The 11,529-nt window shown below is 33.0% G+C and overlaps 1 protein-coding gene across 1 annotated transcript in view; it reads right to left on the bottom strand.

The window, feature by feature from the left end:
• Window positions 1-10,464: 10,464 nt before the first annotated feature.
• xylb (xylulokinase homolog (H. influenzae)) overlaps window positions 10,465-11,529 on the bottom strand; it is a 31,921-nt gene continuing 30,856 nt past the window's right edge. Inside the window, exon 19 of the mRNA XM_016471505.1 lies at window positions 10,465-10,973. Within this exon, the coding sequence (XP_016326991.1) occupies window positions 10,890-10,973 (84 nt within the window). The 3' untranslated portion in view covers window positions 10,465-10,889. The remainder of the gene's footprint in view (window positions 10,974-11,529) is intronic.

Below are 11,529 nucleotides of genomic sequence, written 5' to 3'. Positions count from 1 at the left end.
CTGCAATCGCCGTTCGAAAGCCACACCCCCTGAACGCATTTACGCTCACAGACCAGAGACAACGAATAAGTGAAGCAGATGAAGGGGTTTCAGTCAGAATGAAGGGTTTTGGCGTGTGTTTCTGGAGCGAGAGCGTGCCTCTCTCTGCTGCATTATTCTTCAATCTGACACTATGACAATACAATGTGCAGCACCAGCGCAACTCTGACACTGATTTATCCAGAATGGCACGCTGCCCCGTCTCCAGCACGCCTGACATGCTAATGCATCCCAATAAAATCAAACCTGACACTGTAATTGATCTGGGAATGCATAATTGGGAAATGCAAGGACGCACGTTATTTTCTGCAACACTTACATATTCACAGAATCAGCTACTGCTTTTTGAAGGAAGAAGATGACTAAAACATGTGTCTCTTGAAAAAGCAATGGCATATTTGCACGAAAGTGTATTTCCAGTCTCTTTCACAGCTCAGGAGACTTAAATGAGCTCTCATTCCTTTTTTGGAATAGCATACTATCCGTTCTATTTCCACTGCTGGGTAGATTACTTACAAATTGTAGTCTGTTACGGATTACAAATTGCATAATGAAAATCAGTAATGTAATCTAGATTACTCATTTTAGGTAATGCATTCTGACTACTTTTGGATTACTTTTTAGATTACTTATCACATATCTTGCTTTGAGTGTGTTTATTATTAAAAAACAAAGAGAAATCAAATATATTCCGTTCTTTGTTATCGATATCATGAAATGCATTAAACATTACATTACTACAGGGTTTCCAAACTGGGGAAAATGAAAGAACTGCAGAGGGTTTATGAGCTGATGAAAAGCTAATAATTAAAAATATGAAATCAAATTAAATGTTTACATTTGAAACATTTTATTTGTTTACCTGCATTTCAATGTGACCATTAACCGGCATCAGAGAACATGAGGATATGGTGTTAAAATATTGAAATATTAGCTTTAAATCACGGGGAAATATTTGTGCAAGTAAAATATTTACTTGCTTAATTATATGTCTTATATAATTCAGAAGCATAGATCACAAATTAATTTGCATGGCATTTACATGACCATTCTATATTGTAAATATTCACTGTATTCAATATGACACACAGTAGAATTTTATTAGAAATGAAAATAATAGAGAACAAAGAGGCAGAATCAGTAAATTATGAATAGTATACTGATCATATCGATCGGAACACAGTTCATGCACGTAGCTCACTTCTAACGAGCTGGCGCTAGGACTGGATTAACCGCTGGGCTACATCATGCGTCATTCACCTGCAAGAAAACTTTAAAAGTACTACAATACCAGGAAGGAAGGTCAGGTTGTTGATTCTCTGCCATTCTCACTCTGTCTGCACAGCGTGCGTGAATGCGCTGACGACGTATCCTGTCTGCGCGAACCCGGTGCGCAGAGGTATGCTAATGCATACGTTGACAGGCAGGTAGGAAAGCCAATTAAAACGCTCGGACCGAGCGTTTTGGTTGGACGAACATTTCTTGATCCTACACCTTCCACAGAATATATAAATACAGACAAATACATTTAGACCACTTAACTTAATGATTGCTATCAGGATGTGAAGAGACTTTCAACCAGCATAACAAAAAATGTTTCTGAAGACAATCACCTATTGCACCTTTAAGGAAGCATTAAAGGGTTTAATGTTCATAAATCAGCTCTGGTCAAATTTTTTTATAACTTGATTATATTAAAGCAAATCATGAGCAGGATGTGAATAAAGAGCTAAAGCTCAGTGACAGATTGAATTTCTTACATGAGGACGTCGACATGAAGATCATATTTTAGCATCTTTTCTTCACATCTCTCTTTCATACATGCACTAGCTGCTCTGATAGGATAATAAGAGTGGAATCACACGCTGGTTATGTGATGGAGTGAAGGAGTAACACGGGCTGATGTGAGTGAGAGTGAGTCATGATGGGTATTTATATCTCTCTGTGAGGTTCTGACCGACTCTGAACCTCAGACTCTTACAGAAAACTCTGCATACTTACAGAAAACTCTGCATACTTACAGAAAACTCTGCATACTTACAGAAAACTCTGCATACTTACAGAAAACTCTGCATACTTACAGAAAACTCTGCATACTTACAGAAAACTCTGCATACTTACAGAAAACTCTGCATACTTACAGAAAACTCTGCATACTTACAGAAAACTCTGCATACTTATAGATGTACAGTAATAACTGCATAGAAATAGACCGTGCAGAGCAATAACTGATTACATGTAATCTGGATTATGTAATCTGATTCCTAGCACTTGTAATTAGATTATATTACATTTTAAAGTGCTTGTAATCAGATACAGCTACTTTATTATGATTACAAATTATTCACACATTGGCAGTATACTATTCATAATTTACTGATTCTGCCTCTTTGTTCTCTATTATTTTCATTTCTAATAAAATTCTACTGTGTGTCATATTGAATACAGTGAATATTTACAATATAGAATGGTCATGTAAATGCCATGCAAATTAATTTGTGATCTATGCTTCTGAATTATATAAGACATATAATTAAGCAAGTAAATATTTTACTTGCACAAATATTTCCCCGTGATTTAAAGCTAATATTTCAATATTTTAACACCATATCCTCATGTTCTCTGATGCCGGTTAATGGTCACATTGAAATGCAGGTAAACAAATAAAATGTTTCAAATGTAAACATTTAATTTGATTTCATATTTTTAATTATTAGCTTTTCATCAGCTCATAAACCCTCTGCAGTTCTTTCATTTTCCCCAGTTTGGAAACCCTGTAGTAATGTAATGTTTAATGCATTTCATGATATCGATAACAAAGAACGGAATATATTTGATTTCTCTTTGTTTTTTAATAATAAACACACTCAAAGCAAGATATGTGATAAGTAATCTAAAAAGTAATCCAAAAGTAGTCAGAATGCATTACCTAAAATGAGTAATCTAGATTACATTACTGATTTTCATTATGCAATTTGTAATCCGTAACAGACTACAATTTGTAAGTAATCTACCCAGCAGTGGAAATAGAACGGATAGTATGCTATTCCAAAAAAGGAATGAGAGCTCATTTAAGTCTCCTGAGCTGTGAAAGAGACTGGAAATACACTTTCGTGCAAATATGCCATTGCTTTTTCAAGAGACACATGTTTTAGTCATCTTCTTCCTTCAAAAAGCAGTAGCCAGACAAATACATTTAGACCACTTAACTTAATGATTGCTATCAGGATGTGAAGAGACTTTCAACCAGCATAACAAAAAATGTTTCTGAAGACAATCACCTATTGCACCTTTAAGGAAGCATTAAAGGGTTTAATGTTCATAAATCAGCTCTGGTCAAATTTTTTTATAACTTGATTATATTAAAGCAAATCATGAGCAGGATGTGAATAAAGAGCTAAAGCTCAGTGACAGATTGAATTTCTTACATGAGGACGTCGACATGAAGATCATATTTTAGCATCTTTTCTTCACATCTCTCTTTCATACATGCACTAGCTGCTCTGATAGGATAATAAGAGTGGAATCACACGCTGGTTATGTGATGGAGTGAAGGAGTAACACGGGCTGATGTGAGTGAGAGTGAGTCATGATGGGTATTTATATCTCTCTGTGAGGTTCTGACCGACTCTGAACCTCAGACTCTTACAGAAAACTCTGCATACTTACAGAAAACTCTGCATACTTACAGAAAACTCTGCATACTTACAGAAAACTCTGCATACTTATAGATGTACAGTAATAACTGCATAGAAATAGACCGTGCAGAGCAATAACTGATTACATGTAATCTGGATTATGTAATCTGATTCCTAGCACTTGTAATTAGATTATATTACATTTTAAAGTGCTTGTAATCAGATACAGCTACTTTATTATGATTACAAATTATTCACACATTGGCAGTATACTATTCATAATTTACTGATTCTGCCTCTTTGTTCTCTATTATTTTCATTTCTAATAAAATTCTACTGTGTGTCATATTGAATACAGTGAATATTTACAATATAGAATGGTCATGTAAATGCCATGCAAATTAATTTGTGATCTATGCTTCTGAATTATATAAGACATATAATTAAGCAAGTAAATATTTTACTTGCACAAATATTTCCCCGTGATTTAAAGCTAATATTTCAATATTTTAACACCATATCCTCATGTTCTCTGATGCCGGTTAATGGTCACATTGAAATGCAGGTAAACAAATAAAATGTTTCAAATGTAAACATTTAATTTGATTTCACATTTTTAATTATTAGCTTTTCATCAGCTCATAAACCCTCTGCAGTTCTTTCATTTTCCCCAGTTTGGAAACCCTGCAGTAATGTAATGTTTAATGCATTTCATGATATCGATAACAAAGAACGGAATATATTTGATTTCTCTTTGTTTTTTAATAATAAACACACTCAAAGCAAGATATGTGATAAGTAATCTAAAAAGTAATCCAAAAGTAGTCAGAATGCATTACCTAAAATGAGTAATCTAGATTACATTACTGATTTTCATTATGCAATTTGTAATCTGTAACAGACTACAATTTGTAAGTAATCTACCCAGCAGTGGAAATAGAACGGATAGTATGCTATTCCAAAAAAGCAATGAGAGCTCATTTAAGTCTCCTGAGCTGTGAAAGAGACTGGAAATACACTTTCGTGCAAATATGCCATTGCTTTTTCAAGAGACACATGTTTTAGTCATCTTCTTCCTTCAAAAAGCAGTAGCTGATTCTGTGAATATGTAAGTGTTGCAGAAAATAACGTGCGTCCTTGCATTTCCCAATTATGCATTCCCAGATCAATTACAGTGTCAGGTTTGATTTTATTGGGATGCATTAGCATGTCAGGCGTGCTGGAGACGGGGCAGCGTGCCATTCTGGATAAATCAGTGTCAGAGTTGCGCTGGTGCTGCACATTGTATTGTCATAGTGTCAGATTGAAGAATAATGCAGCAGAGAGAGGCACGCTCTCGCTCCAGAAACACACGCCAAAACCCTTCATTCTGACTGAAACCCCTTCATCTGCTTCACTTATTCTCTTTCTCTCAAGTTTCAGAATCGGCAGTGAATTCAATTTCTATCGGATTTGCTTCAGCGGGAAAACCCTGCTGAAGCACCTGAAGGAGGCTCAGGAAACCAATTATTAAACATCCGCCCTTGAAATTGCCCTGTTGATTTTCTAGTGTGAGTTTTTATTGCATGGCAGATGCATTACAGTAATAATTCACCCTACAGTGATCGTTCACTCATGCATTGTTCCAAACGTATATGGATATGCACATCCCTACTGCATACTGTATGCATAGTATGGAAGTATGTTATTATGAACGCAGCATTAATTTACACACCTGACTCATTAGTACAGTCTCCATGGCTGTGTTCTCAATACTTCCACACCATTGCTGCAGTATATGCAGTATGTATTCTGTGTGCAGTATGGAAGGATAGCCAGATGATCATTTTAAGGCAACATTTCACATTTAGTTGAACTATTATTAAAATATTTAAAACTAAAACCATAAAAAAATGTTCATTACTTGATATCTCTGTTGGGGAAGTTACTATAAAAAAGTAAGTCATTACTAGCTACATCTCCAACAGTGTATTTAGATTACTGTACTAATTACTCTCTCACTCTCTCAAAAGTATTGCATTACTTATTGTTAATTAATTTCTAAATCCCATATTAACCTCAATACGAGGATATGGATAAATGATACAAGGATAGATATGAAACTACTTTTAAATTCTTTTATTAAATTAATTCTGCTTTTAATTCTTTTAAATAAATAAAATAAACTATTCTTGAACTGACCAAAGTATCTAAAGGGAGAAGGTTACATTAAAAACATATTTTAACATTATGATTAGACATTAAATCCACTATTGCTTTATATAGAATTGTTCTATAGTCTATACAGTATTTAATGCAATTACATCCGAAGTAACTGTAATTAAGTTACAGAAAAATTGAGAGTAATCCCTTACTTTACATTATCAAGGCAAAGTAATTAAATTACTTAGTAATGCATTAAAATGCTGTTTGACGAAATAAAATTTAACTGAAATAAAATAAAATATATATATATAAAAATAATTTTGATTTAGGTTAACTTGGTGTACTAAAATAACTAAAACTAAAAGTGAAATAAAAATGTACAAAAACTATAAAGTTAATATATAAACTATATAGACCTATTGAAAAAAAAAACTACTATAAATTATAAAAATACACACAATTATTAAACTAAATTAAAATCAAAACAGAAAATATAAACGTAAAAACTCATTCAAAATATTAATAAAAACTAGAATATATCTCAATGATACTAAAATAACACATGATGTTGCCTGATTATCCTGATGATGTTATAAAATATGTTTGTTTAGTTTGTTTCAGTTAAACATTCTTCAAGTAACAAGTTTTTTCCTCTTTTGTTTTGGTTTGAACTATAATTGCCCTGGCCACAAAACTAGATCTGATGTGATTTCAGAGCAAAGCTCATAAGTTAGCAGCAGAAGCGTATGTGCAGATTAATTAAGATGCATATTAATCCTGTGAAATGAACCTGACTGTATGGCCACAGGGGAAGCGCAGGAGAGCTGAGGATCGACTGAGATGATGTAACTTCACTCAATAAAGCAGATTTTCTAGCAGCTCGTCAGATACGAATGAAATATATCTCACTAATGAGCCGCTGGCAGAGAATATAGAGCACTTCCTGCGGCGAGAGGAAACACTCATCGCTCTCATGAATGCAGGACAGATACCTTTGTTCCTAAACAGCAGAAGAACAAATGATGAGTCACATGTGTCTGAAAGATTGTGGTGCAACTGTATGTTCACAAACACGACTTAAAGACACAGAAGCCAAAAACTGATCATTATACTGAAAGAGTCAGAAAGAGAGTGAATATCGTTGAATAATCTCTTGATCAGTGCTTCTTAACCAGAGCACACTAACAAGCGTCGTAAAGATGACTTAAAATAATTTACATTTAAACATTTCATATGTTTTTCTATTTTAATTTCTGTCAATTGTCTTTTTTTTTTTTTTTAGGAAGTGAGAATTCTAGACCAGAGACAATTTATAGAAGTCTTAATCTTCAAGTCAGAAATTTTTAGAATGAATATACATTTTTCTAGTTATGTCAAGCTCTAAAATATTTTATTGTGTAGAAATAGCTTAGAGATTGCACGAAAGTCATTTATAGTGTTACAAAAGATTTCTATTTCAAATGAATGCTGTTCTTCTGAACTTTCTGTTCATCTGTGAATCCTGAAAAATAAAATATATCACGGTTTACACAAAAATATTGTGCAGCACGACTGTTTTCAACATTGACAATAATCAGAAATGTTTCTTGAGCAGCAAATCAGCATATTAGAATGATTTCTGAAGATCATGTGACACTGAAGACTGGAGTAATGATGCTGAAAATACAGCTTTGATCACAGAAATACATTACAGTTTAACAGATATTCACACAGAAAACAGCTGTTTTACATTATAATAATATTTCAAAATTTTTACTGTATTTTTGACCAAATAAATGCAGCTTTGGTGAGCAGAAGAGACTTGAAATCCCAGAGATTTAGATGACCAGCAGTCAGTGTTAAAGACAAACGACCATCAGGTCCAAAACCTGACCTGAACCAGAACATTTAAATATAATATAACCGCACATTTGAGGATGAGGAAATCAAACCAATAAACCCAGCAACAGGGAACGTTCTCAAAGTTCTCTCAAGGTTATGAACAAATGTTCTTCCATTAACATTAACAGAATGCCTGTTCAATAATGTTCTCAAGCACACAAACATTATTTTGGAATGTTTTTCTGAAACTTTTCAGTTGGACAATCAGTTAATGTTTTTAAATGTTACTTCTTTTTTTTTTTAGAATGTTCAGAGAAGACTCAAAGTAATGTTCCCATAATGTTTGCTAAATGAGAAAATGGAATGTTCCCTCAACATTTGTATAACCAGAAATAAAGCTTTTAAAAATGTAAAAAAAAAAAAAGGTTTGAACATCAAGAGAACATTCAGAAATAATGTTTTGATAACTGATTAGTGTCTTAGAACACTGTTAGCTGGATCACTGCAAAATATGATGTTCTTCCTCAGTATTTTTGTCTTGTTTTCCAGTACAAGATCTAAACTTTTTTCATCAGTTTTCATCAACTGTATCAGTTGTGTACACTAGAGTTTAATCTTACATCTAATGTTGTCTGGCAACCACAGCTGCCGGTATTTTACCGTAAATTTCACAGATTTATTATTTTTTTTACAGTGTACACATGGTTTCAAAAGTATCAATAGGTCAAACATAAACACTTTTAGACTCTACTGAAATTTTGTTCTTTAAATACTTTCAATGCATTTTTTTCCCCAAACCAGTTAAGCACAAAGCTTTCCGGACAGGTGACTGTGTGACTGAGCTGACCAATGAAATCAGGTTTGCAATGAACAAAAATCACATGCAATTTAGATTGAGTTTGGTTAGGTTTAGTAATGCAGTAATTCATGTTTCTGGCAGGTAAAAGAGCTAAAAACATCTCCGACTGAAGGCTTATGGGCTCTGATCGACTGCTTTGACACATTAGACAGTCGTTTGTGATAAATGTGATCACTGTGCTATTAATAATCAGTATCCATGGCAACAAAGATCCCAAATATAGCCGTGATCAATCAGCTTTACTTCAGAGGAGAAACTTACATTACGTCATCAAGTAAAGGTCATGTGATGTACTTGAGCTTTGTGGATTTAACAAATAAAAATCAGTCCAATCTCAATCTACACTGATGAGACCCTGCTGCCCAAATTATCCAATGCTTCGTTATTTAGGCTACACATTCATTCCTCCTTTAAACACACACTTGGAATTTATTATCTGAATAGTCTGGCATCTGTAATTTATTACAGTATATCACTATGATTTTAGTTCATAATATTTTAATAATCCTAAAATGTTACTTTTAAATACTATTTAACAATGATTCAAAGGAATAATCTCAAACTTCAAATGTCGTTGTCATGAGATTCAACAAAATGAATCATAATAAATTAATCTGGGAAAAAAATAGGAATTTTTAGTCCTACATTGAATGTTTAATTTGTAGTTAAGATGTTAATGCATTAATTGTTGTATTTAATTTTCTGTTTTAATTATTTAAAAGCTTATTTCTGCCACAGGATGAAAAAAAAAAGATTCTGAGAAAGAAAAAGTCTGACTTTTTTTCTTGCAATTGTTAGAAAAGTCAGAACTGTGAGAAAAAAAGTCTGAAATGTATGATAAAAAGTTGGAGATACCTTGTTTTATTTTTTATTCTGTGGCAGGGAAAAAATTGCAAAACTAAAAACACAGAGGAAAAAAGTCCTAAGTGTGAGATAATGTCGCAATTTAAATTTTTTTTTTTTTTTTTTTTTTTTTTTATCTCATGGCAGAAATGGGCTTTCATAAGTATCCTTTTTATTTTTAGTATTTTTGTTTTGTTTTGTTATTTAGTTTAGTAAGTTGAAATAAAATAAACTTAAAATAAGAATAAAATACATTTTTTTATTAAATGCTATTTCCATTTTTAGATTGCGTATTTTTATTACATCAAGTTAAATAAAATGAAAATGAGAAATGTTTTTGAAAACATTTAACTTAATTTACATTTAGTTGACATTTTAATTCAAGTAACAATTTTTTTTTCATGGTTTTAGTTTTATTTATTGTTAACACATACACTATGGTTAAAAAGATGTGGTCACTGTTTTAAAGAAATCAATACTTTTATTAATCAAGGATGCATTAAATTGATCAAAAGTGACAGTTAAGACTTTTATAATGTTACAAAAGATTTCTGTTTCAACTTGAACTTTCTATACATCTGTGAATCTTGAAAAAATAAAATGTTTGGCATTTCCACAAAAATATTCGGCAGCACAGCTGTTTACAAAATGAATAAAATACTCTAAAGGTGAGCTGGAACGCTGAAACACATCAGAGCTGAACTCAGAAGTGTAAACATTATTTTATTGCTATTTATTTATCTATTATTATTAATTCATTTATTTTTATTATTACTATTTATTTTTTTATTTTTATATATACATATTTTTATGATTATTATTTTTATTTATTTAATTTTAGGATGCTTCAGCGTTTTCAGTCTGAGAAACTCACCGGATTCACAGAAGACCATCAGAAGCTCATTCAGACTCGAGATGCTGCAGACACAGAGGAACATGGATCAACATCACAGCTTTCATCAAACAACCCTCACAACTACAATATCTGATCTACTGAACCATAAAACTTTCCTAAACAAAACAATGGCAAAACCGGAAGAAAATGGCATTTACCTGAGGCTGATGGGCAGATCTGCTGTGTTTCTGTGGGTTTAGTATCACTAGTTCACACGAGTGCACAGATAAATCCACACAAACACACGTGTAAACAGGTCTTTATTATGAAACCGAGTCCCTTTACAGCAGGTCATGAATATGTGCATCTGTTCACGATTCACATGTTTATCTAGACAGATTGAATGTTTACTAATGCATTAAAACCAACTTCAAAATCAACTTCACATGTATAACTTCATGCATTCAATGTTTAATTTGTATTTAAGATGTTAATGCATTACTACAAAAATTTATTCATTGCAATTTATTTTACTAGTTAATAGCATCACTTATTTATTATATAACTACAACGTTTTAGTAAAACAATATTTTGATAATTATAAAATCTGACTTTTAAAGTACGCTTTAAAACGAATCAAAGGAATGATTTGTAGACGTGTTGTATGAATATAATGCATGAGTATTATATTCAGCCGTATGAAGAGGTCTCACAGCAGATGCTGTGATTTCTGATGATCTTTGAGAAGCTGATCCTCCAGCGCTGCGTATCTGAGCATCAGCGGCGCGTAAACCTGCAACCACATCAACAACACGCCAATGAACAGCTCAAAACACACACAAGCTCTCAACACCTCCAGAAAACTGCTTTTATTATCAGCACTTTCAATATCACACAATAAAAGATCAAAGCATCTGCATTTTCACCTGCTCATTTGCATGACGGCTAAAGGTCAAGGGTCAGACTGCTGCTGTGTAATGCGGTTTTGTACTGTATTAGGTTTGTCATGTGTCATCTGGGAGTTTATTTCCACCATATGCTGACGTATCGTCCAGTGTGTGACTTACAAACTCACAATGTGTCTGGATGCGTTTGTGTCACATGACAGAGACATAGAGTGATTCACACTGATATACATATATATTCTAAAGACTTAGAGACAAAATATGTAATAATAATAACAAACTTTTTATGGCCAGTAAGAAATATTTATAACCAGTAAATAACCAGTGACGTAATTCGTCATTCACAGCTGTGGAAAAAGCCACATAAAAGCAACATGAAATCAACCTCATTTACCACAGGCCGACAGAGAGACAGACAGAGAGACAGACAGACAGACAGACAGA

Source organism: Sinocyclocheilus anshuiensis, unplaced genomic scaffold, assembly GCF_001515605.1.
Source record: "Sinocyclocheilus anshuiensis isolate Anshui unplaced genomic scaffold, SAMN03320099.WGS_v1.1 scaffold184, whole genome shotgun sequence".
Classification (NCBI taxonomy): domain Eukaryota; kingdom Metazoa; phylum Chordata; class Actinopteri; order Cypriniformes; family Cyprinidae; genus Sinocyclocheilus; species Sinocyclocheilus anshuiensis.
This window is presented reverse-complemented; position numbering and strand designations above follow the sequence as displayed.